Source organism: Bos taurus, chromosome 17 (assembly GCF_002263795.3).
Source record: "Bos taurus isolate L1 Dominette 01449 registration number 42190680 breed Hereford chromosome 17, ARS-UCD2.0, whole genome shotgun sequence".
Taxonomy (NCBI): domain Eukaryota; kingdom Metazoa; phylum Chordata; class Mammalia; order Artiodactyla; family Bovidae; genus Bos; species Bos taurus.
Genome location: NC_037344.1, coordinates 51,766,453 through 51,793,512, shown reverse-complemented (window position 1 = coordinate 51,793,512; position 27,060 = coordinate 51,766,453). Strand labels below are relative to the sequence as shown.

The 27,060-nt window shown below is 49.1% G+C and overlaps 1 protein-coding gene across 4 annotated transcripts in view; it reads right to left on the bottom strand.

Moving 5' to 3' along the window:
• Positions 1-448: 448 nt before the first annotated feature.
• The window catches only part of CCDC92 (coiled-coil domain containing 92), a 36,388-nt gene continuing 9,776 nt past the window's right edge, over positions 449-27,060 (bottom strand). For 2 of the 4 annotated variants that reach the window (XM_024977453.2, XM_005217922.5), the window contains exons 2-4: positions 4,450-4,596; positions 3,784-3,825; positions 449-1,880 (exon numbers count right to left, since the gene is read on the bottom strand). In XM_024977453.2, coding sequence (XP_024833221.1) covers positions 1,105-1,880; positions 3,784-3,825; positions 4,450-4,579 — 948 coding nt within the window. In that variant the 5' untranslated portion in view covers positions 4,580-4,596 and the 3' untranslated portion in view covers positions 449-1,104. Of the gene's footprint in view, positions 1,881-3,783; positions 3,826-4,449; positions 4,597-18,602; positions 18,828-27,060 lie in introns of those variants that run through there. The other 2 variants (XM_024977454.2, NM_001101243.1) reach the window with 2 other exon arrangements.

Genomic DNA, 27,060 nt, shown 5'->3' with positions numbered 1-27,060 from the left:
TGATGTTTAAGCCCCACCTGAGCTCCTTCCCCCAACTGCCTGGGTTTGTGAGGGTGCAGACTTAGAAATTTCCAGGACCAGCAGCTCCCGGGTGTCCTTTCCTTCTGTGCACCTGGAGCCCTGGCCAGGCCAGTCTGGGGATGAGGAGCAGCCTAACTCTGCATAGGAGGGACAGGTCTGAGCTGAGCGCTAGCAGGACACGAGGGCAGGGCTGGAAAAGCGACTTTTGCCAGAAACGCAGAACATTCTAGGGACTAGCTCTGGGTAGTGTGAGCTAACCGGGGCTCCTCTTTCCAGAAGTGAACCCCACCCCAGGACCTACCCTGGGTGAGCCCACTGTCTGGGCAGCAGTTACGGGTGGGGGTGTGCTATTTCTCCCCCTCCCACTGTCTCTCCCCTCTAGGCCCACCCTGGGGTGGTTTAATAAAAGACACAAAACAGAAAGAAGGCAGGTTTAGAAAATAAAGTTTGTTGGGATCTTAAACATTTTGGATAAAACAACAAAAAATATGAACACACATTCAGGTCGTGGTGATATGAGGAGTAATGTCATCTTATTTAGTTCCTGTGACATAACATACATCTGCTCGGTTTATCTGTGCCGCCCCCGGGGTGAGTGTGTCAGGGGGGTCTCCAGGAGGGCTCAGGGCTTTTCCGGAAAGGCCGCCCCGGAAACCCGAGGCGTGAGGTCAAGGCCGATATGCGTTGCTCCGACTTTAGAATTAGGCGTGTGACTATCGGATAATTTCGTTAACGTCGAGCAGGAACGTGGCCTGTGGCCCGTGCTGTGTGCGCGCGCGTGCGCGGAGGTTCCGCGGAGCGGGGCTAGAAGCAAGCGAGTGGGCACGCAGGTGTTTGGCCTCAGCGATTAGTAAATATGGATTCTGCGGCAGAGGCAAGATCCTGTTTCGGTGTCAAGTCAGAGGGCCAGAGGAGGAGCAGGAGGAGAATAATCTGTTGACAGTGTGAAAAAAATTTGGCATGCATGGGAATTTTAAAAAAAAGACAAAGCAAAAGAGATGGTGCGGATGAAGTGTTTTCCTAGTGGTGATCACAGTGCCTCGACAGCGAGGTGGAGGGTCACCGGGGGGTGGGGTGGGGCGCTCACACAGTTCTGTCCGTCCCTGAGTGCTTCCTGACCACCTTGCCTCCGTTCACCTGGTCCACCGCCAGCGTCTCCACCTCGGGCGGGGCCTGCGCCGGGGCCACGTGGTGGATGCGGTGCGCCACGCCCACGTGCGCCTTGTGCGGCTTCTCGCGCGCTGGGCTGGACTGCTCGCCGGCGCTGCGGTCCGAGGCGATGGGGGGGATGACGAGGGGCCGCTCCTTGATCAGGTGGACCTCGGCCGACTCCCTGGCCAGCAGGAATGGGGTGGGGTCCGGCATGGCGTCCACCGGCTCCCGCAGCAGCAGTTTCCGGCTCTCGGCCCCAAATCTGTAGACCTCCTCGAACTCCGGGTGCAGCGGGGCCGAGAGGCTCTTCTTCATGCGGCGCCTGGGCGTCTCGGGCAGCCTGTCCTTGGGCGGCGCCGGCTTGTAGCTGGCCAGCGCAGGGCTGCCGGCCGGGCTGCCGTCCGAGGTGCCGCCCGCGCTCAGGAGCTTCCTCTTGGTGGCGTGCAGCTGCGAGGTCAGGTAGGCGATGGTGCCGGCGCGCTGCTCCAGCTCGCTGGTCAGCACGCCCAGCTTGTGGCTCTTGACCTTCAGCTCCTCCAGGTACTTGCGCTCGCGTTCCTTGATGGTGTTCTCCAGCACGGTGATCATCGCGTTCTTCTGCTCCAGCTCCTTTAGCAACTCCGTGTTCTCGTCCTCCTTCAGTTTCAGCTGCGCCTCCAGGTCTTCACATCTTTTCTTGAGTTCACTGCTTCTGGAAGCTCCGTCCCCTGGATGGACAAGCCGAGGGGGCAGAGTGAGAACCCAAGGGCAGGGCGGCTAGATGCTGGGGGTTGCAGGGACGGGGGCAGGGAGACCTTTCCTGCAAGGATCAGGGGTCTAGGCCGGCCTCGCCTCCCCATGGGAGAGGGGTATGCCTGCCCAAAATGGGTGTGGTACCCACAGGCCACAAGGAAGGCGGGACCCCACCCCTCATGCCCCTTCAGTGTCCTCTCCTCCCAGGAAAGGGCAGGTGATCAGGAGGTCTTTGAGGCCCCGTCCAGTTCAGTTCAGTGGCTTAGTGCATGAAAGGATGTCTCCAAATTTAAAAAACGCTGATGTTAAAATGGGCAGCTTCAGAGTTTTGGTTGGTTATGGTTTAATCACTGAGTCCTATCCAACTCTTTTTGCAACCCTGTGGACTGTAGCCCGCCCGGCTCCTCTGTCCATGGGGCTTCCCAGTCAAGAATACTGGAGTGGGTTGCCATTTCCTCCTCCAGGGGACCTTCCGACCCAGGGATCCTACCCATGTCTCCTGCATTGGCAGGAGGATTCTTTATTGCTGAGCCACCTGGGACGCCTTAAACCTTTCCAAAGGCATAGGATTACACTGTTAGCAGAGCCATCTGTCTGCTCCATTCAAAGCACGTTTTGGAAAGACAGACATAGACGTTCTCCATGTCTAAGGCACAAAAGCTCTCAAGTTGCAGGGAAGACCCAATACCAGGCTGCCACCTTTTCCCTGCCTCAGATCCCCTCTCTGCGTCTCCCACAGCCTGAACCGTAACCCCTGGGGGAAGGCCTGTTTAGAAAAAGCCATCTTGACTTCACTGTGGTTTCTGCACTTTTAAAATCGTCATCCTGTTATCTGGTGCAGCTGTTTGGGACAGGCCATAGCGGCCCTGGCTTCTGTCCCCTCTGCCCCAGCTGCCAGCGGGCAGGTAGCTTTGTGGGTCCCTGAGGATTCTGGCTTTGGGGGAGCATTGCTGGGACAAGTCTAGAGAGAGGCGTTCAGGGCTGTTCTGGAGGCCACCCAGTAATGTGGCCCCTCGTTCAACCAGTCTGTAGAGAGCACACGTGCTGTGCCAGGCCCTGTGCTAACTCGCTGGACACAGATGGAACACTGCTCCATCCCTTCTTTCTGGTTTATGTCACATCTTGTTCTTGGTTACAGAAAGAACGCATACTCACTGTAAAAAACCAGAGAACCCAGAAAAGCAGAGGGGTGAAGTGAAAGTCAGTCAGTCATGCCCAACTCTTTGTGACCCCATGGACTGCAGCCTGCCAGGCTCTTCTGTCCATGGGATTCTCCAGGCAAGGATACTGGAGTGGGTTGCCATTTCCTTTGCCAGGGGATCTTCCTGACCCAGGGATCGAACCCTGGTCTCCTGCACTGCAGGAAGATTCTTTACTGACTGAGCTACCAGGGAAGCCCACAGAGAATGGGCATTCTAAATGAAGTGTTGGTCGCTTCGGTTGTGTCTGACTCTGCAATTCCATGGACTGTAGCCCACCAGGCTCCTCTGTCCATGGAATTCTCCAGATAAGAATACTGGTGTGGACAGCCATTCCCTTCTCCAGGGGATCCTCCCAACCTAGGGACTGAACTTGGGTCTCCTGCGTGGCAGGTGGATTCTTTACGGTCTGAGCCACCAGGGAAGTCCATTCTAAATACATGTGTCAATCAAAAAAAAATAAGAGCATGCACCCCTCCTGCCCGACTGACAGCCCCTCGTCACACCTAGGGAGTCCAGACTGCTCTCCCCCTCCTCTAGGAGCGCTCTGATCACACGTGCAACTCTTCACAGCAAATGTGTTTTCTTCTACGTGTGTCATTAGTGAAAACAGGTGGCACCAACATCTGCCACAATAGGAAACAACAGTGGAATCAAATCTGGGGAAGGGAGTTCTTACCTGTTTGATCCGAACTCTTGACTGTCAGCTCGTATGTTAAATCTAAAAAGGAGATCACATACAACCACTGTGAGTGATTACTGCGCATTCAAAACCGTCATCTGCTCTGAAAATGCAGAACTGACTCCCACGATCAGCCCGAGGGTCCTGCCCAGACAGGGCAGGGACTGCCAGCATTAGAGGCAAAGTGACAACAGAGACCATCAGCGGCCACTGGCCTTACTAGGGCTCAGAGGGGACCCTTCTTTCCCCTAATACGTGCCCAACATCCACAATTACCAAGCAGCTTGCTCTGTGTATTACACTTTGATCCTTGGTTCCAAGATGTATTGTATTAATAATCTCTAGCCATTGCACTTGGATCCTTCCAAGTCCTCAGTAAGCTGAGAACTGGCTTTCCAGCTTTATGCTTGGTGCATGTGGCCTCGGCAAAGAGGATGAGGTAAGGCATTCAGAGGGACTCCAGCGATGACAGGGTTAACCACCCAGAGGAGGGAAGTGAAACCCCCTTCTCACTCCCCTGGCACAGCTCTGGAGGCAACCAGTGTGAAATTGTCTTGATGACAGGTTCTGCTTTGCTCGGCAGCCCTGGAGGACAGGCCTAGGACTGCCCGCCCCCGCCCTGCCCCGGTCCCTGAAGGTTGCTGGGTGCCCCCACCCCCATACCTGTGCAATGTTGCTGCAGCCGCCTGATCTCCGCGTGCAGCCCCTTGAGCGTGCTGGCGTGCTCCCGCTGAAGGAACAAGAGGTTCTTCTGTGCGCTGTGTAACTGGTTCTCCAGGTTTGTGGCTGCCATGCTGACATGCAGGTGACCTGCGGGGGACACAGGGCCTGGTGGTAGGAGGGTCGCGGGGTGACAGGCAGGAAAAGGACACTGCCTGCCGCCTGTCCCCCCACCCCCTGCCCTGTGGCTTTGTGGGGTGGAGGGCAGTGTGAGGCCCAGCTCCGGATGCACACGGTTCCCTGATTCCAAACCCTGGCCTCGCCACGGGCTACCCAGCTGCGACCGACTGAGGCCAGACTCACTCCTGAAAGACGTCCTTGAGCGGGTAAAGCACTGGCTGCCTCCTTCCAGGAAAACCAGCTGCTGAGGAAGTGAAGTCTAGAGCTGCCAGGCCAGGAGTAGGAGGGAGATGAAGGGGCATTTCAGAGGGAAGCCCCCCAGGACGTCACAGACTTGAGAGCCAGCCACCAACCAGACCCTTCTCTTTTCTTCTGATTTCCTGAGAATGATCCCATGGGGCCACAAGGAGTGGTCTGGAGTCCAGACTCAGACCCTGCCCTACTCCCCGCCCCTCAGCTTCCAGCCTCCATCATCAGCCGCTCACTCAGGGCTCAGACTCTTGGCCTAACTGTAACTCGAGAAATGCGGTGAAGTCAGCCGGCCTTTCTGGAAAGGCTACCAGAGTAATTCAAGACACCTTTGCACAGTACTGGAAAATGCTATGGATGAAATGTGGATTATCTGTCTATAAATTATTCCTGTGAATACAGAGCCTCACGGTGCTTTTTCCCTAGTGTGCTGGGCCAGCAGGCACCCCCTCAGAGGAAACACCACCTCTCACGGGGCTTCCAGTGGCTGGGTGTGTGGTAGGGCAGCAGCATGGCTCAAGGGGCCGCTCTAGAGGTGACAGCGCAATGGGTGACACCAAGCTCAGTCTGTTATCTTTTTTTTTTTTTAACTTTACAATATTGTATTGGTTTTGCCATACATCAAAATGAATCCGCCACAGGTATACATGTGTTCCCCATCCTGAACCCCCCTCCCTCCTCCCTCCCCATACCATCCCTCTGGGTCGTCCCAGTGCACCAGCCCCAAGCATCCAGTATCGTGCATCGAACCTGGACTGGCGACTCGTTTCATATACAGTATTATACATGTTTCAATACCATTCTTAAGTCCCGTGGTGAAATCTACACCCCAACTCTTGAGCTAAGAATGGGGTGTATTTAAAACCCCAGGACATGCGTTTTTCTTCACAAGAGAAAGCTCCTTCAAAGGAAAATGAAGATGTGCAGGGAAGGACGGAGGGTGGGCCAGACAGAGCCTGGGAGGAGGATGCTCACCCGCACATCCTAGAAAGACACGCCTAGCAGGGGAGAAGCTGGCGAGACACAGCCGTGACTAAGAGGAAACTGAGGGGCTTCCCCGGTGGCCCAGTGGTAAAGTACCCGCCTGCCAACGCAGGAGACTCGGGTTCAAACTCTAGGTCGGGAAGATCCTCTGGATAAGGAAATGGCAACCCACTCCAGGAAACTTGCCTGGAGAATCCTGCAGACAGAGGAGCCTGGCGGGCTACAGTCCATGGGGTCGCAAAGAGTCGGATGCGACTGAGCACACAGGCAGACACACGCAGCTTTGGGTGGCAGTGTTCACCGCGCCTTAGTACAGGAAGCGATCTGGGAAAGTGTTGCCCTGGAGCCTTAGAATTTATCTTCCCTCTGACTTAGCAATTCCATTTCTAGGAATCCACCAGAGGGAAATAATAACCTCCGTGTGAGGAAGATGGAGCTGTAAGGACAGTCATTGCACTGCATTTTACGGTCAGAACTGAGTCAGGAAACAAACTCAAAATCCAGTAAGAAGGAACGGGTTGAATAAATGAGAGAGTCATCTCTATGGAAGGAGGATCGGATCTCCCCAGAGGCCTGGAACTCTACCTAAAGTCTGGCCGCAGGCCACGCCACAGTTGAGTTTCCATCCACCAGAGCTGCCCTCGGAGGAGCCGAGAGCAGCCTGCCTGTGGGAGCAAGGAAGGTTTCTGCCACCCCCGGAATTGTCTCCGTGCTGCAGCCACAAGCTTCTTGTACGTGACTGCTGGGCCAGATACTAGTTCTAACTGTAGCCCCATGGTGCCTGAGATCCTGACGGCATGGTCAGGATGTGGCCTTGGGAGGCGTACGCTGACCTAACAAGGCGCCAGCTCGGAGCAAGGCAAGTCCAGGGTGTGAGCCATGAAGGGTATGTGGCAATTCCAGGGGAGACGTGTTTCTCTTTAAAAGGACAGACCTGGGACTTGCCTGCTGGTCCACTGGTTAAGACACTGAGCTTCCAAAGGAAGAGGTGCAGGTTTGATCCCTAGTCGGGGAACTAAGAGCCCACATGCAGCGCAGCCAGAAATAATTTAAAAGGACAGACCTAAATCTGTGCTAATCTGGCTAATGGAAGAAGCAGAGCCTGTGTTTTAGGGGGTTGCCATTGATGAAAAAGAACCATTTACATTCCATCCAGAACTTGGTGGGTCCAGGCGGGTAAAGAACAGACCGGGCGTCCAAAGCCCCCTCGCTGTCCATCTTCTCCGTGACCTGGAGCAGCCACCGCTGTGTCTTGGTGACCCTACTTCAAAAACGGTTCTCGAATCCACTGGTTTTTCTCCGTCTTACGCCTAAGCCACATCACCCTCACCTGGATCGCTGTAGAACCCTCCCTCTGTCCCCTCTCACCTCCTCGATTCCGTCCCCACAGAGGAGCAGAGTGATGTTAACAGGACCTTCCACGGCTCTGAGTGGGGTGGGTTCACGAAGCCCCAGGACCAGCCCTGTGGTCTCCACGCCCAGCGGCTCAGTGAGCGTCCAGGGCCTTGGCCTCTGGGGGCCTGTCTTGGGTCCCTCTGCCCAAAAGGCTCCTCTCGTGTCCTCCCTTCAGCCCACCGTTCCCTGTGAGCTGAGGTCTGCATGTCTTTACTTCTTGGCTCAAGTTCACTTCTGCCCTGGCCCCAGGCTGGGCGTGGTCACGCCTCCCGCCCTTCACCGCCAGCCCACAACTAGCCAACTATCTCCTGCCTCCACGCACAGACTGCAGGTTGGGTCACTGCTGGATCCCAAGCCCTTGCTCGGAGCGTGGCACCACAAGAGGCCAGCTGTCAGCACTTGCTAAACCAGCGGGCCCCAGCGCCAGGCTGTCGAGCGTGGGTGTGGCACCAGGGGAGCTCACGGCCTTTGGGGCTAAAGAGCCTTTGTTTCCACGAACTTCTGACTTAATTTTGCGCCTCTCAAGGCATGCCTTGTGCAAAGAAAGCACGATATACTACAATTGCAAAACGGTTTTGTCCAGCGATGATGGTACAAATGAGGTGCCCAGAAATAAATATTTCTATGACGTACCGTCAGGAGCAGGGAGGGGAGTGGAAATGTGGCCTCCACAGGCACCCCTTTTCCACATCACAGCATGGGGTTCAGTTTTACTTGTGGGGACGTTGCCAGTGGTCAAGAATCTGTTTTCCAAATTAGGGGACTCGGGTTCAATCCCCAGCTTCCCTGGTAGCTCAAGTGGTAAAGGATCTGCCTGCAATGCAGGAGACCTGGGTTTGATCCCTGGACCACGAAGATCTTCTGGAGGCAGGTATGGCTACCCACTCCAGTATTCTTGCCTGAAGAATCTCAAGGACAGAGGAGCCTGCTGGGCTACAGTCCACGGGGTAGCAAAAGAGTCAGACACGACTGAAGTGACTGAGCATGCATGCATGGGTTCAATCCCTGGTTGGGGAACTAAGAATCCCACATGCCACGGGGCAACTAAACCCATGCCACAACTAGAGCAGCCCCCGAGCCACAATGAAGATCTGTGTGCCACAACCAAGACCCGAGGCGGTCAAATAAATAAATATTAAAACATGTTTTACTTGTAACAAATTTAATGATTTAAATAAGCATTCGCATTCTAGCTGCCTTCATGAGTCAGCAACTTGAACTGCACTAAATCTGTTATTCATTAATTCATCACCATAACTACAGAAATAAAAGTGTGCCCTCGAAGCTTCCCATTCACGCGGGCAGGCAGTCTGGAGACGAAGGAACACAAGACAGACAGGGGAGTGTGAGTGTATGATGGGCAGAACCGGCTCTGTTTGGAGCTCGGACAGTTGGAGGACAAGGGTTTTTCAGCCCTGTGATACTCCATCTGGATGCTGGTGTCTCCTCTTCCACAATCTACACTGACTTACAAGGCCCAGAAGAGGAGATACCATCTGGGCAGGGCATCCTCTGGTTGCTGGATGTCCACGAGAGAGACAGGTTCACTTAGGTCCAAGGAGACAAGTCTCACCTCCAAATGGGATCCAGATTACTGTCAATACATTATTTTCTCACCAGCACAAAGAGGTAAACCGTATCACTGACTTCCGGAGAATAGAGAGTTGCTGCTGTTTTAAAGAAGGTGATGGTTTGGGACTGCCCTGGTGGTCCAGTGGCTCCGACTCCGTGCTCTCAGTGCAGAGGGTCTGGGTTCAATCCCTGGTCAAGGAACTAGATCCTACATGCTGCAACTAAGAATTCACGTGGCGCAACTAAACATCTGATGTGATGCAACTGAGACCTGGCACAGCCAGATAAATAATGTAAAATAAATATTTTAAAAGAGAGAAGGTAATGGTTTAATGTCATCTCCTTGGCTACTGATGACACGGAATCACCACGAAGACTTAATCCTTCCAAGAAGCTGACATGAATGAAGCTACAGAAGCATCCTGTTTAGATCAAGGAGACGCAGCTGAGACGCAGACAGTCTGGAGGAAGGGAGGGAATCGGTCCTGGGAGGCTGTATTCAGCATCTCTGAGGCGCTATGGGATTCAGAGACATGAAGGAGCATTCATGACCCCTCCCTGGAAGGGTCAGCGCGACGGATGAAGGGAAAACGCAGGCGTCTGCTGCAGATGAATAATGCATCCGGCTTGAGCAAAGGCACTCAGGCCCCCTCAGCTGTGTCAGCCAGTAATGGCGGGTGACATCCATAAAGCGTGGCTGGCAAAACACTGCACTTTTCAGGTCAGAAGGGCACACACTACATGTTGTGGGTTCTTTGTACTGCAGCTTTTTGTCTCAAGGCAATCCCATTTCTTCTCTGTGTTACCAGGAGCCATCGGCAATTTTACAGTTATTTGCTTGGTCAAAGGCAGCGTGGCCTGGACACGGGCCCTCTTCTCCCCTGGGAGATGCAGTCCTCGCTGCGAAGGACTAGATTTCAGCCGGGGTAGCAGTCAGAGGGCAAGCCCGCCCTCTGCCCGCATCTTCCCCAGGGAACCCTGGCAGAGGCAGACGCCTTGGGCATCTCAAAGTGGGCCCACCTGTGGAACCGGTTACCTTAATTGTGTTTGGAGGTTAGGCCACATCCATGTTTTTTTCCCCCTTTGGCAAATTCACTAGGAATTAAATTTCTGTGAATTTACTGTTTGCTCTGCATGTTCAGAAACTTAACACTCGAAAAGGACTGAGTTCTATAAAGGTGGGCACCTGGCCGCGACGGCTTCCCAGAGTGGGGAGGGACACTAACATCATCTCCTGGTGACGACATGCTCTCCGTGACTGTTCTCAGAGAGACGTGAGGACCCCGACCTTGCTGGGTCTGCTCTGTCTCGGCCTGAGGACAAATGGCCCGTCAGTAGCTCACGTCCAGTTGTCAACCGAACTCACAACTAATGTCCCTTCCCTGCTTTCAGGGCTTTACTGTATAAATGATGACATTAGGGTCTTATTTATGGAACTGTCTCTGCTCACACGAGAACAGAGTGCTTTCCCAACACTTATGTCATTTCACAAACACCCCTCTGGGGGAAAACAGGAACCTACCTACCCACAAGCAAAAGGGTAGTTCGAGAAATGCCGCATCGGAGCCTTGCTCCTCGCCCTCGGGTCCTGTGCATGGATCTCAGTTTCGTTCAGGGATTCAGATGCTTTCCACAAAGCACGTGTCTTGTAGTGCTCTGTGGCCGAGGGGAAAGGAGCACCGTCTGTTGCAGAAGCGTCTTGGCCGGAAGGGATGCAGTGCCCACCACCTTCCCCCACCCCTGGCAGACCACCAGGATGGGCCTGGAGCACCACTGCTAACGCAGGCAGGATTCACCACTGCCTACACGCAGGTGAGTCAACGACCAAGAAGGCTGTGCTGTCCATCCAACACAGCAGAAAGAACTCACCAACAAGTTCTGCTTTCTTTTTTTTTTTGACCACACCACTCGATCCCTACCAGGGATTGACCCCCATGCCCCCTGCGCATTGGTAGTGAGGGGTCTTAACCAATGCACCCCTGGGGAAGTCCTGAGTCTTGCTCTTAATACCAGCCAGGGTTTCCAGGAAATGGGCGAGGGCGTTCTGGGCCTAGCCAGCCTTTCTTTGGAAAGCAGCCAGGCAACACAGGAAGAGACAACGAGGTACTGTCACGTGATGTGTGCGTCCTGATCCTTGGCCGGTGCCCAGTCCAGGAGCCGGGGCCACATTCCCTGTCTCCCTGTCCACGGCCAGGCTCACAGGAGCCCTCTGGGGGCCGAGTCAGCACGGAGCCTGTTCTGGGGCCAAAAGCAGTGCCTCAGCTCGGCCACCAGCAGCCGGAGACGGCCCTGGGACTCCAGTGGTGGAGGCACTCAGGCCAGATTCATCTTCTCCCCTTTTAAACAGGTACCTTGCTTTTGCTTTGACGGCTCTCCTAGGCACACTCAGATCTTGCCTACGTTCTCCTCTCGAGGCATAGCCCTGATCGTGTCACATCCCTCTGATGTTCTTGGAGTCCAGCTCCATGTTCCCAGAGGCCGTGCCTGCCAGCTGCCTCCCCTCAGCCTCCCCCGGCACGCCTACGCTGCTGGCCCCTCACCCTCGGCATCTGCCCCGCTCCCGACCCCAGCACGGGGCCTCTGCACACCAGTCCTGCAATCTACACTGCTCCTGGCAAACCAATGCCCACCCACTCTTCCTCCATGTCTGCACTCCTTCCCGCATTACGTACGAGCTTCGGATACTTTTCTATGGCTTCCTGAGGGTGCCGAGTGGGGAATCTCAACAAGAATTACAGGGCATTAATAAAAAAGCACTGCCACAGTGCTGATTCGAACATGACCTCATCCCGTAATTTCTTCACATGCCAGAAGCAGTATTTTCAAGTATCCCGGGACCACACTTCTTAGACTAAAAGAAATGAAGTATCTTTGTTAGGGAAAGGTCTCACCATTTAAAAATGGGACATTTCTTTGTTCCTGGGTGATCGAAAGTAGACCTATCTTTTTTGCTCGACACAAAACTTGTGGAAATAGGGTAATAATTTTAGAATCTGAAAAAAAAATATAGCACACCCAGTACTCACGTGGTGCTGTGAATTAGTTATAACAAGCTATTTTAGATTCTAGTCATGAATAAGTTATAACCCATTCACATCTGGTTCTCAGGCCGTGAACCACCAGAAAGACAGGAGTCTGGCTGCCTCTGCAGGTGCTCGGCAGGGCCTGAGACCCAGCAGGAAGTGCCTGGCTCTGTCCAGACCCTCGGCGTCCAAGCCTTTTGTGCATAAAGACCTCTGCGGCTTTTCTTGTGGGAACTCTCTGTGCGGCTCTGGTGTCCTTTAGCTGAAGCACTGTCATGGTGAATATGAAGACTGGCCAGAGGACAAAGGTGGTGAGTGTCGTGATGAAGTGTAAGAGGAGAAGAGATGGTTTCCAGCCTTGAGGTGGTGCCCTAAGTAGATTCATACACTCAGGAAAGGCTGAGGGTTGAAGAGACCTTCAAAACCAACTATTCTGTATTTCCACACCTCTGTATTTCAAGGTCAAGAACCTGCGGCCCAACAAAGATTTGCTTAGCACAGTAGGATTTAAAAAAAGGGCAGAAAGGCAAAAGTCTTGAGGTGCTTGAGTGTTTAGGGGTTAAATCTAACCCTATTTTGTCACCGAAACCATCGTAATATCTAACTTAAGGAGCCAGTCCCAGTGCTGGAATTTGCTGGTAGTCCAGTGGCTAAGAGTCCAAGCTCCCAATGCAGGGGGCTCGGGTTCAATCCCTAGTCAGGGAACTGGATCCCACATGCCACAACTAAAGATCTGGCATGCCTCAACAAAGACTGAAGACATGGCAAAGCCAAATAAACAAATACATAAAAAGGGTTAAGTGCTCAATGCAATCACTTATGGTGTCTGGCACGTAGTAAGTCCTCCATAAACGTCAGCTATATTATTTTACGTAAATGTTGGTCAATATACAAATATTGTTTACTTGGTCCCACACTAGGGTATGATGTTTCCTGAACATCATCTGAGTTTGAAAATGAGCTAGCAAAGGATTCTAGTTCCTTCCAAAGAGGAAAACATAAAAGCAGACGGGGCATTTTCTGATGGCCTTTTCCATTTTCATTGGAGAGAAGCCATTCAGGGAAGTGAACAGAGACAGGCGGGCAGAGCCAGGCACCCTGAGGGACAGTAGAACTTACTTCCTACTTTGAATCAATCTATAAGACTCTACAAGAAGCTACAAGAAGGTCAAAGGCTAATTAGGCCATCAGCTCTCAATCCAGGATACCTGCTTGTAGCAAGGGAAACTTACCGTCTCTGAGAAGTGAATCCTGACGTTATTCTGCATTCACAACCATCCTGGATAAAGACCCTGTTGTGAGTTGCATGACCCCGTCATTTCTACTTGCACATATTATTTAAGAAATTCAACTGATAAGTTGTCTGAGAGTCCTCAAGAGTTGGGGCACCAAGAAAAAGGACGGCATTTCAAGGAGACGAAAGCATTCAGCAGCCACTCCAAAAATATTCTGATAACAGGAATGGACGCCATGAAAAAGTGGAAGCAAAAAGGACACTGAAAATCAAAGGTGCAACTGTTTTTAAAGTGAGAAAAAATCTTATTAATCGTTCTTAAGGAATTGGGATATTTTTAAAAACTAATACAACAGGTGAGTTGAGAGCTTAGCACACCAATCAGAACCTTGGGTTCCAATTCAGACTCAGCCACGTTCTAACTGTAGCCTCTGTCTGCCCCTACTGTGTCCTCCCATGACACAGGGAACAATACCAGTACTTATAAGACACAGTGACTGGGGGATGTCTCAGATAAAGCACTTAACCTATGTCTGGTCTACAGCGATAAAGTGGTACCTGCACTAAATCTGCACTCGTCCACATGAGTGGAAACTGGGTGGAGATATTTTGTGAGGCCTGTTCTCTGTCTGGGTGGATAGTGCATATCATCTTTTAATAGCTGGTCTGTAAGCTTCCCAGGTGGCACACTGATAATCCACCTGCCAACGCAGCAGACGCAAGAGATGTGGGTTCGATCCCTGAGTCAGGGAGATCCTCTGGAGTAGGAAATGGCAACCTGCTCCAGTTTCTTCTTGCCTGGAAAATCCCATGGACAGAGGAACCTGGAGGGCTATAGTCTGTGGGGTTGCAAAGAGTCGGATGTGACTGAGCACATAAAACTTCTTTAATGATGAAAATATATTACTTTATAGTCAGAGAAAAATATAAAGCAGTTTCTCTTAAAAAAACATAACCACTAACTATCCACTAGCAAAGTGGTATCATATGTTTTAATTATGCTGTTTCAGGGTAGTCTTGGGTTGCTTTACCAGTTTTTATAAAAGCAACAATTTAGTGTCCCTGAGACATGCAGAAAATGATTGTGACGAGCCCTTGAGCACCTCCCCACCCCCATGTGTTACACCTTCCTGTAATTCTCTGACATTATCCATCATAAAATGTAAGGCCCATCAATAGTTCTTTAGTCACTGACAGCCATTTCCTCCTTGAAAGAATGCACAGTCTAACATGAAAGCTGTAATAGATGTGATTAGAGGGATCCGCAATTAGGTGGGGAAATACGATACGTGGTCGTCTGGGAAGTCTGCAGTCACTGGAGGCCTACACGATGGATTTATGAACCATGATTCTCTGCAGTCTGATTAGCTCATAGTTTAAGCGGGGGGCGGGTTGGGCTTCTATATAAAAAATCATATGTCAAGTGTCTGTACACTGGTAGGGGCTCGGCCCTTCCGTGTGAAAATGTCTCAGGAAGAAAACAGGTCTGTGTTTTGTTTCAGGTTGTCTAAAAGGCCCTCCGAGTGGGCCGCGCAGGCCGGGTAAAGACAAGCACGTGCAGTCCCATGGTCTGAAGCCATCCGGTACCTTCCAGGAGCGCCTGGAGCCTCCTGGAAAACTGGGTGACTTCACCCGCTGCGGCAGACCCCACCCCAGGAGGCAGGGGCACCAGCACCCCGTCCTCCCCCGACCCTGGCCAGGAGGGGCTGCCCCCGGGGCATCACATCAGCACAGTCAGCTCAGTGCTGCTTGTTTCAGGGGAGGTGCGTCTAAGGAAGGAGGTGGCCAAGGCTGGTGGGGCTGTGATGGCGCCACTTGGCCCTGCCTGTCCTCCTCCCGCTCTTTCTGGGCAGCCTCCAGCTGACTTCCCCCAAGGATGACCCAAATAGCTTCATTTCAGAAGCTAGAGCAGAAAACATTTGCAACTAAATAGAGATGCCATTCGTGAGCTTCTGACAAGCTTGTGGTTGAGCCAACAATCTAGGGACATATAAAACCTCACGGCTCACCACACACTTAGTTCTACCTAGTGATATTTGCCTGTAAAAGGAAAGGAAAATTAGCAAGTCATATCTGATGAGTGGTTCCATTTCTACATCTGACTGTGATTACTGCAGATTTTAATTGTCTGCGGGTTGATAACTCTTAAGTTATGGTGACCCAAATGCCAAACTGTCTTTTCACACTAATGAAATAGGAGATACTTCTTAAATGTTACTGCTTGATGATCACTATCCTAAACTGTATTTCTGAGGCTGAGATGTGTTCAAGCGAACACTTGCTTTAAAAAAAACTCTGTGTGTGGTTTACCAAACAGATGAACCATTTCAATGGATTTAGCTGATAGGGTTTTTCTTTTATCTATCTTATGGGCCTGACTAATAAGAGTATAGGTTTTAAGGAAAGAAAGGCATCATTAATCAAAGCTCTATACACTTTAATTTAGCCATACTTTTCTTTTATTACTTACAATAAAGTAAACTAGTCAATTGTTTCAGTCGTGCTAATAGAACATATTTAGCCAAACTCTCACTGGGCATCTAAGAAGATGACCACTGATATATAAAAGCACAAGCCTTTATCCTTGTGCATATCCTGAGATATGTAGATAAAACCACTCCAGTGGCAGAAACCTCAGCAGTGGCCACAGGACTGGAAAAGGTCAGTTTTCATTCCAATCCCAAAGAAAGGCAATGCCAAAGAATGCTCAAACTACCACACAATTGCACTCATCTCACACGCTAGTAAAATAATGCTCAAAGTTCTCCAAGCCAGGCTTCAACAATACGTGAACCGGGAACTTCCAGATGTTCAAGCTGGTTTTAGAAAAGGCAGAGGAACCAGAGATCAAATTGCCAACATCTGCTGGATCACTGAAAAAACAAGAGAGTTCCAGAAAAACATCTATTTCTGCTTTATTGACTATGCCAAAGCCTTTGACTGTGTGGATCACAATAAACTGTGGAAAACTCTTAAAGAGATGGGAATACCAGACCACCTGACCTGCCTCTTGCAAAATCTGTATGCAGGCCAGGAAGCAACAGTTAGAACTGGACATGGAACAACAGACTGGTTCCAAAGAGGAAAAGGAGTCCGTCAAGGCTGTATATTGTCACCTGCTTATTTAACTTGTATGCAGAGTACATCATGAGAAACACTGAGCTGGACGAAGCACAAGCTGGAATCAAGATTGCCGGGAGAAATATCAATCACCTCAGATATGCAGATGACACCACCCTTATGGCAGAAAGTAAATAAGAACTAAAGAGCCTCTTGATGAAAGTGAAAGAGAAGAGTGAAAAAGTTGGCTTAAAGCTCAACATTCAGAAAACTAAGATCATGGCATCTGGTCCCATCACTCCATGGGAAATAGATGGGGAAACAGTGGTAACAGTGGCTGGCTTTATTTTGTGGGCTCCAAAATCACTGCAGATGGTGATTGCAGCCATGAAATTAAAAGATGCTTACTCCTTGGAAGGAAAGTTATGACCAACCTAGACAGCATATTAAAAAGAAAAGACATTACTTGGCCAACAAAGGTTCGTCTAGTCAAGGCTACGGTTTTTCCAGTGGTCATGCATGGATGTGAGAGTTGGACTATAAAGAAAGCTGAGCACCGAAGAATTGATGCTTTTGAACTGTGGTGTTGGAGAAGACTCTTGAGGGTCCCTTGGACTGCAAGGAGATCCAACCAGTCCATCCTAAAGGAGATCAGTCATGGGTGTTCATTGGAAGGACAGATGCTGAAGCTGAAACGCCAATACTTTAACCACCTGAAGCGAAGAGCTGACTCATTGGAAAAGACCCTGATGCTAGGAAAGATTGAAGGCAGGAGGAGAAGGGGACGACAGAGGATGAGATGGTTGGATGGCATCACTGACTCAATAGTCATGAGTTTGGGTAAACTCCGGAGTTGGTGATGGACAGGGAGGCCTGGCGTGCTGCGGTCCATGGGGTCACAAAGAGTCGGACACGACTGAGCGACTGAACTGACCTGACAAGGGTGAAAAAAGAGAATGAAAAAGTGGGCTTAAAACTCAACATTCAGAAAACTAAGGTCATGGCATCCAGTACCATCACTTCCTGGCAAATAGATGGGGAAAAAGTGGAAAGAGTGACAGATTTTATTTTCTTGGGCTCCAGAATCACTGTGGACAGTGACTACAAGCCATGAAATTAAAAGACACTTTTTCCTTGGAAGAAAATTATGACAAACCTAGACAGCATATTAAAAAGCAGAGACATCACACTTTGCCAACAAAGGTCTGTCTAGTCAAAGCTATGCTTTTTCCAGTCGTCATGTATGGATGTGAGAGTTGGACCATAAAGAAGACAGAGCGCTGAAGAATTGATGCTTTCGAGATGTGGTGCTGGAGCAGACCCTTGAGAGTCCCTTGGAAACTTTCAAAGAGATCAAGCCAGTCAATCCTAAAGGGAATCAACCCTTAATATTCACTGGAAGGACTGTTGCTGAGGTTGAAGCTCTAACACTCTGGCCACCTGATGTGAAGTGCTGACTCACTGGCAAATACCCTGATGCTGGGAAAGATTGAGGGAAACAGGAAAAAGGGATGACAGAGGATGAGATGGTTGGATGGACATGAGTTTGAGCAAACTCAGGGAGATGGTGAAGGACAGGGAAGCCCGTTGTGCTGCAGTCCATGGGATCGCAGTGTCAGATACGACTTAGCAACAACAAGAGTCCTTGTGCTATTCTAGAAAGCTCTGCCCACTCCCAGTCCTGTCGTCCTTTGTTGTTCGGTCATGTCCAACTCTCTGAAACCCATGGACTGTAGCACGCCAGGCTCCACTGTCCTCTGTGTCATCCTGGACAGCATTATAATTGAGCTAGGCAATCATGCAAATCAAGTCACCTCCCAGCTTGCCCTTCTACAAAATGGGCCTATGTGGGTTATTTCCAACAAGTTTAAAGAATAGTAGAGATCTTTGAAATCATTAAAACAGTCCAACAATAGTCAAGTCAGTGACTAAAGGCACCAGGGCCAACCATTCAGTTTCAGTAATTACATATCCTCTGGTGATCACTAATAAAGTATTTTTATGGGGCTTTTTTCCTTAAACACACTTTTTTGAGTTTTTCTTTTAACTATTTTTTATTGGAGTATAGTTGCTTTACAATGTTGTGTTAATTTCTACCACATGTATGCAAAGTCGCTTCAGACTCTTTTTGACCCTATATACCATAGCCCACCAGGCACTGCTATCCATGGGATTTCTGAGGTAAGAATACTGGGGTAGGTTGCTGTGCTCCTCCTCCAGAGGAACTTCCTGACCAAGGGGTCAAACCCACGCCTCTTACGCATCTCCTGCTTTGGCAGGCGGGTTCTTTACCACTGGTGCCACCTGGGAAGCCCAGTTTCTCCCATACAGCAAAATAAATCAGCCATACATTTACCTATATCCACTGCCTTTTGGACTTTCTTTGCATTCAGGTGAATTCAAATAGTTTTAAAAGAAGATAAACTTATTATTCTTTAAAAAAAAAAAAAGGCATTTACCTAGCTCTTCATTCCCTAGAAACTTTTTGACTGGTGCAGCATGTCCACCTAAGGTTGCTTGACCTCTTGATTGTCTATCTACTGAGCTGACAGGTCTGACAATAGATTATCCAGTCTTCAGAAGTGTCCTTTCTGTGAGCTTCCTGTGCTGTGTAGAATAAACGAGGCACGTTTACTGATGACATTTAGGGCATCTCCCATGAAGTTCTTTCTACTCACAATGATTCTTTATTGTGTCAGGGATCAGGAGAATTCTTAGAATTCTATATTCCAGTTCTTTAGTAGGTTGCTCACTGAGTTCCAGGGGGAGAAGAAAAACTCCACACAAAACACTCATCTATTAAGAAGGTCTGGCATTTAAAACAAACAGGCAATGCTGAGATCCTGATGAAGCTGACGCGCGTGAGAACAAGGCAAGGGAGGCAGGTACTGTGCAGGTGATTTAAGGTTTGTCTTTGGAACAGAATTTGGCTCATTTTAGATAAATAAGCCATCAGTATGAGCCCTTATCCCAGTAGAAATAAATAAAAACAAAGGTACAATAAGAGAAAGGGCCACTGTATTTCACAGATTATCTGTTAGCTGTGGGAGGGGAGAAGAAGGAATTAGGGAAAGAAAACAATCACTGCATTTTATATTCATTTGGATTTTCCAGAGAAGGGGATGCAAGAATATTTTCTCATTCTTCCTGTCCTTGACCTTGACACTATTTTCTTGTGTCCCTTTTTCTATTTGTACAACGACCTTTGTTTTATTTTCCTCTCATATTTGACCTCTTGCTTCCTCCGTGGGGTTAATAATAATCCTCCATTCATGGCACTCTTTCAGGGCTCACTTTACCAATGCTGCTGCTACTGCTAAGTCACTTCAGTCGTGTTGACTCTGTGCGACCCCATGGACTGCAGCCTACCAGGCTTCTCCGTCCATGGGATTCTCCAGGCAAGAACACTGGAGTGGGTTGCCATTTCCTTCTCCAATAGATCACTTTACCAATAGATACTTTCAATAATAAGCATAAGACGTAGCCACGTTTGTGTTTTTAAAAATACTGATTTGGCTGTGCTAGCCACGTCTTAGTTGTTGCACGTGGGATCTTCCATCTTAATGTTGCAGCATTAGGACTCTTGGTTTCGACCTGTGGGAACTCCTTCCCTGACTAGGGACTGAAACTTGGCCCCCTGCATTGGGAGCATGGAGTCTTCATCACTGGACCGCCAGTGAAGTCCCTGTATCCACATTCTTGGAACTTGGCAATTCTGGTTTAGAGTGCCCAGATTTTCCATTTGAAGTCCAAAATTCTTGGGTGTTTCAGCTTCTTCTGGTTGGACCAAAATATGGTGGAGTCTATTGGTCATTTGGGAGCTAGTGGGATTTGTTTTTCCTCCCATTTTTTTGGTAACTGATGGTCGCCCTGGATCATGTGGGGCACTTCTTTTGCTGGTTGTGGGAGGGTGTGTTTCCTGTCTCAGTGAAAACAGATGCCCAGAGATGCTCTTCTGGCTTTCCTCTGCTTTTCTGGGGGGCGACCACTGCAGAGTGAAGCGGGCTTGCCAACAGTGATGCTGTTGGCGACAGTCTGTCCTGTCTCCTGCAGCTCTGGCCTGACACAGCCTCTGGGTTGGTCCGAGGCACTTGGGGCAAGAAAATACTCAAAGGCATTTTTTAATCATGTAAAGCTGAACGTCATTCACAAAAATAGTCATCATGGCTACTATTTACTGTTTATGTGTCAGGCTCATAGATAACCACATAGTTCTTGAAAAATATTTATCTGGCTGTGTCAGGTCTTAGTTGCAGCACACGGGATCTTCAATTTTTGTTGCAGTATGTGGGATCTTAGTTCCTTGAGCAAGGATCAAAACCGGGCCCCTCTGCATTGGGAGCATGACATCTTAGCCACTGGACCACCACGAAAGTCCCTCTTTTTCTTTTTAAGGAAGGGGAAACTGTGCTAACACTTTTAAAATCAGGAAAGATCTAACCCTTAGCTTAGAATTTCATTGAGCTGAACTGTAAAGCACTCAGGGATAAGATTTTACCAAGACGTAAAATCCTGTTGGCGGTGGTCTGCAGAGGGGAGCTGTACTTGAGGATGAGCTACAGTGATAAAGCAGGTAGAGATGACCCCCTGGGCTCTGGATCCAGAGGTTGGTGGCCCCAGTTTGAATCTTGGCCCCGCCACCTGTAAGTCTGGGCCTTTCGACTAATTATGTATAAACTCCCTGTGCCTCACTTTCCTTATCTGCAAGATGGGAAAAACAGTATCTACTTTAGTCAGGTGGTTGTGAAGATTAAATTAACTCAATCTAACGAGCCGCTATCCAAGAGAACTTCCTGCAGTGGTAGAAATCCTCTCTTCTCTGCTGCCCAACAATGTGGCCACCAGCCACATGAGCCCCTGGCACACAGGTAACTGGTATATCTGAGAAAAGGAAAAGTTTGTTCATTTTGATTTGAATTAATTCAAATTTAAGTTGCCCTACGTGGCTAGGGAGGGCTTCCCTGGTGGCTTAGTGGTAAAGAACCCACCTGCAGACGCAGGAGATGCATGTTCGATCCCTGGGTTAGGAAGATCCCCTGGAGGAAGAAATGGCAACCTACTCCAGTTTTCTTGCTTGGAAATCCCCATGGACAGAAGAGCTTGGTGGGCTACAGTCAGTCCATGGGGTCACAAAGACTCAGACACGAGTTAGCAACTAAACAACAACGTGAGTTGGGGCAACCATACTAGGCTTTACAGATTTAAAGCATTTACAACTGTGCCTGGAACTATGTGCTGTCTGCCATTACTACCCTGACACGGAGCACCATCCACGCATGTTCCCCCGGCTCCCAGATAACGCCACTGCGGAGTCTGCCGTGGCCTGCTGTCACTCTGCACTGCAAGAACACTTTTAACAATTTTTAATACAATTTTTTTAAGTTGACAGGTTGTATTCTCATTTTTATTCAGTTCAAGAAAATTTCTTTTTTTGGTTGCCCAGCATGCAAGATCTAAGTTCCCTGACCAGGGATTGAACCTACACCCCCTGAAGTAGAAGCGTGGAGTCTTAACCACTGGACTGACAGGGAAGTGCCAACTATCTTATTTTGTCATTATCATCATCCCATCCCATCTTGAGTCTTTATAGCACTTAACACTATCTAAAACTAGGTCATTTATTGATCTTTCTTACAGGACTAGAATACAAGCCCCATGAGAACAGGGCTCTCTCTCTGTCCTCTGTTATAATACTAGCGTTTAGAGCATGGAATGCCTCCCTCTAGGAATCTGAGCTGGCCCTTCAATAAGAAAGGGTTCTCCCTAGTTGAGGATTAGTGGTAATTTCAATCTCTGGTCTGACTCCCCTCCATCCCCTGCCACATTGCTGCTGCTGCTGCTGCTGCTAAGTCGCTTCAATCGTGTCCGACTCTGTGCGACCCCACAGATGGCAGTCCACCAGGCTCCACCGTCCCTGGGATTTTCCAGGCAAGAATACTGGAATGGGTTGCCATTTCGTTCTCCAATGCATGAAAGTGAAAAATAAGTCGCTCAGTCATGTCTGACTCTTCTCGACCCCATGGACTGCAGCCTACCAGGCTCCTCTGTCCATGGGATTTTCCAGGCAAGAGTACTGGAGTGGGGTGCCATTGCCTTCTCCGCCCCACCACATTAGGTAGTGAATATTGTATTAGCGACATGAGACGACTTGGAAATATCAGTATTACCTTGTTGGGCATGGGGATAAGGCAGAGGAGGAGGCAGTGCTAGTTCACGCAGGCCTCTGGGAAGTTTACAAATAAAAATGCCTGAAAACTCTCAAGCCACGTACAAAGGAAATATAGTTTAATTTCAGTGGGAGGAGAAGGGGGGCTTGTTGAGGATGCTCTGCAGAGCCTGTGACATACAGGATCCCACTGAGTACAGCTTACTGACACCTGGACAGTTAGTTCTCTTAGGGGCCGACTGTGTGTGTTCCCCAGCACTGACACGGGCACAGTGCCAAACCCGAAAGGTGGCTCTACCCGTGGGAACTGAGCTGGCTTCGTACTTTCTCACCTCTCCAGTGGAGGCAGAAACTCAGGAATTCAGGAAATGCTCATGCCAAGTTTTGATGATGGTTTTTCTGGTCCATGATGGAACGAGAGAAAACGGAGAACGCAGTGACTTTTCCATAAGGCTAAGTTTATTTGGTTCAGAGGGTGAGTCTTTCATTTTATAAATTCCTAATTGAAAAATACACCGTTCCATGAATTCTGCAGGCCTAGAAACCATTTGAGTCACCAAGAGGTTTATGGTGATGGCCAGGAGCTTAACATCATTATCAGCTTTTTTTTTTTTTTTTAATAATTCAGTATTATGGAAGTTCACTTTATTTAATTGGCTGCCTTGGGTCTTAGTTGTGGCACGTGGGATGTTCGCTGCATCAGGTGGGGCTTTTTGTTGCTGCACGCGGACTCACCAGTAGTAGCTCATGAGCTTAGTTGCTCCAAGGCATGTGGTATTAGCTCCCCGACCAGGGATTGAACCCGCATCCCCTGCATTGCAAGCCAGATTCTTAACCACTGGACCACCAGAGAAGTCCTCTCAATTTTGTCTTCTAATTTTTATTTTGAAGTTTAGGAGGCCCATTACAACAGGCTGAGCAACCATGCTTCCTTCTATATATGCATTGAGGTTAAAGGTCAAGCCAGCATCTGTTCTCAAGTGCTCACTGTGTACTCATCCTGTGCCTACAGCTTACTGGGGATGTGAGGCTCAGCCGCCAGAGTACAAAGAAAACAAAGTATAATTCAATCCTTGTGAGGACGCCCAGTCAGACCAGGGGAAGGTAACCCAGCACAGTACCTGGAGCTCTTTCTCATTTACCTGCCTGTCTACCGTATGAGGATCTGTGAATCCCAGACAGGCGGGGGCCACATCCCAGTCATTTTAGTGTTCCTGGTACCTTACAAATCACTGGGCACGTGGAGCTGCCTGAGAAACATCAAGTGGCTAAGGCTGCACTGACCTAGGTGGTCTCAAGAGGCCGGGACTGAAGCTGACCCTCAAGGATGGGCAGGGTTTACACAGGAGGAGCTGACAATGAAGTTTTGAGAGTCACAGAGAGACCACTATACTGTCCCACATGGAAAAAGCATTCCGGCGAGTGGTGAAAAATAAAGTCAGGTAGAAAAGTGAGGGCTGGATTTGAGCTGCTTATTAAAAGTCGCTCAGAAAAGCTGAGCTGGAAGAGAGAGGAAATGGGCAGAAAGTTGAGTTTTTACCCATTAGAGCCAAAGTGCTACCAGAGGGAATTGAATCTGGCGGGGATGATGCAGTGGGGAAGGGAGGGGCCGGGAAGGGCAGCAGCCACACAGCCTGAGGCGCCAGGGACTCAGGGTGAACAAGGCCAGCGGCAGAACCACCTTGTACCAAAGGCTCACATTCCAGGCGCTGAGCTACCCTGAGTGTTACAAACATTCTGAGGATTAGAAAGCCACCTCCTATCTCACAGGGCTAGCAAACAAGCCAAAGGGGTTAAATGAGTTCCAACTGTGGAAAATTCTGAAAGAGATGGGAATACCAGACCACCTTATCTGCCTCTTGATTTGTATGCAGGTCAGGAAGCAACAGTTAGAACTGGACATGGAACAACAGACTGGTTCCAAAGAGGAAAAGGAGTCCGTCAAGGCTGTATATTGTCACCCTGCTTATTTAACTTGTATGCAGAGTACATCATGAGAAATGCTGGACTGGAAGAAACACTAGCTGGAATCAAGATTGCCGGGAGAAATATCAATCACCTCAGATATGCAGATGACACCACCCTTATGGCAGAAAGTGAAGAGGAACTAAAAAGCCTCTTAATGAAAGTGAAAGTGGAGAGTGAAAAAGTTGGCTTAAAGCTCAACATTCAGAAAACGAAGATCATGGCATCCGGTCCCATCACTTCATGGGAAATAGATGGGGAAACAGTGGAAATAGTGTCAGACTTTATTTTTCTGGGCTCCAAAATCACTGCAGATGGTGATTGCAGCCATGAAATTAAAAGACACTTACTCCTTGGAAGGAAAAGTTATGACCAACCTAGACAGCATATTCAAAAGCAGAGACATTACTTTGCCAACAAAGGTCTGTCTAGTCAAGGCTATGGTTTTTCCTGTGGTCATGTATGGATGTGAGAGTTGGACTGTGAAGAAGGCTGAGGGCCGAAGAACTGATGCTTTTGAACTGTGGTGTTGGAGAAGACTCTTGAGAGTCCCTTGGACTGCCAGGAGATCCAACCGGTCCATTCTGAAGGAGATCAGCCCTGGGATTTCTTTGGAAGGAATGATGCTAAAGCTGAAATTCCAGTACTTTGGCCACCTCATGCGAAGAGTTAACTCATTGAAAAAGACTCTGATGCTGGGAGGGATTGGGGGCAGGAGAAGGGGACGACAGAGGATGAGATGGCTGGATGGCATCACTGACTCAATGGACATGAGTCTGGGTGAACTCCGGGAGTTGGTGATGGACAGGGAGGCCTGGCGTGCTGCGATTCATGGGGTTGCAAAGAGTCGGACACGACTGAGCGACTGAACTGAACTGAAAGTCACTACTAGCCAGGGGCTGGGTGCGGCTTCATCCCTATGACTCCACAGCCACACCCTTAGCTGTGAACTCCTAGGTTCTTGGCAGGTGAAGGTGAAGCATGCCCTATGGGGGCAGAACATCCTTTGCCCCATATTCCGCTTGTTAAAACTCTTCTGCTCTTTCCTTTTCCTATGTTTTAAGCTTCTCTAGTCTACTCTTTTTTTTTTTTTTTTTTTTAACTCTTTTTTGGCTTGGGCTAACCAGGAGAATACTAGTGTTGATTTTTTTTTTTTTAGGAGTTTTTTGGATGGACCATTTTTTAAAAGTCTTTGTTGAATTTGTTACAATATTGCTCCTGTCTTACCTTTTGGTTTTTCTGGCTGCCAGACATATGGGGTCTTAGCTCCCTGACTAGGGATTGAACTCACATCCCTTGCATTGGAAGGTGAAGTCTAAACCATGGACCACAGGAAAGTCCCCAGTGCTTTTTCTTGATGCTCATGAAAAAAGCATGTTTCTTTGCTCCTAAGGCTGCAGAAAATTCTGGACTATTCTGGACTAAGAAGCTAGTTCTATTAAGGAACCACAAGTTTACTCTGCTCTTCAGTGTGGAAATGTGTGTAAAGGTGTATACTACTTTGGTTTATTATCAAACAAGTGTTTTAAGACATCTGGACTTCCGAGACTGTTACTGACTCACTTAAAATATAACTCCTAATTTCTAAAAGTTTGCTTTTCTAATTGTTTGCCTTACTTGATAATTTATCATCTTAGTAATACAATTTAAATCATTATCTCTGTTTTACTGACATTTTAGGGTTTCCTGATTGGTTAGATGAGGGGCTTGGGATTTCTCGATTCATAGAAAAGGTTGAATTAAGTGTAGATTCTAACACTTTCTTTATTCAGATGGAGATTGAGTCTGCCTGTTCAGATCAACAATTGGATGGCTAACCAGCCTGGGGAGGGGAGAGAGAGGAGGACGGGACTCCTTCCTCCTGAGAGGAGACAAATAATCCTGAGACAAATAATCCAGCCAAGAGCGCTGAAAGTAACACCCCTTGGGTCTTGCTGGTCTGCTTCTGCAGCCTGACTGACCTGTTTGGAACACCCTGTATGGAAGATTGTCTTCTTCCTCAGAGAACCTACACAGTCACTATTTTACAGCTGGGGCAAGATACTATTGGTCATTTTGGTCCAAAAAATACACAGAATAGGCATGTAAATTTTATGACTTGAGACACGTGAAGGCAATCAGAATTTGAGGGGGAGCATCCTCCTGGTGAACCCCATTTTTGAGTCTGACCAAGTCAGGCAGTGGTGTTCCCAAGGGAGACTGGCCAGGTCTGGAGACCTTGTGGGCCGTCATGGCCGGGAAAGGGGCGCTTCCGGCATCTGGTGGGTAGAGGTTGGGGTACCACTGAACAGCCTATGACACACAGGATGTCCCGCCTCAAGGCAGAATGCTCTTGCCCCAAAGGTCACAGCACTGGGTTGGAGGCAGTCTAATCCGAGGCGGGCCTTTTCCCCCTCCTGACTTGAGGTTTATCCTGCTCTCCTTGGGGTTCTGGGATTGCTAGTAAACTGTGGGTGATGCAGCACTCAGGAGGGACAGTCTCAGCCATGCAGCCTCCTTCCTGTAACAGAGGGCTCCTGACCTGGGAGGAGAGGCAACCGTCAGTGAGACACCACCAGGCTGCCTGTCTGAGAGGGTTTCTCCACACCTTCAACTCTTGGTGAGGCAGGTGTGTAGCAAGGCACTGCGTTACACACCTCACTGTTTTGCATCAGGATATATGCATTTCCTTTTTTTTTTTTTTTCCTTTTGCTCAGAAGAAAGGAGCTGTATGTAAAATTTGCATAAGAATACAATCATTTTCTTCCCACTATTGGAACAGTTTGAGATTTTGTTTTTCCTGTTTG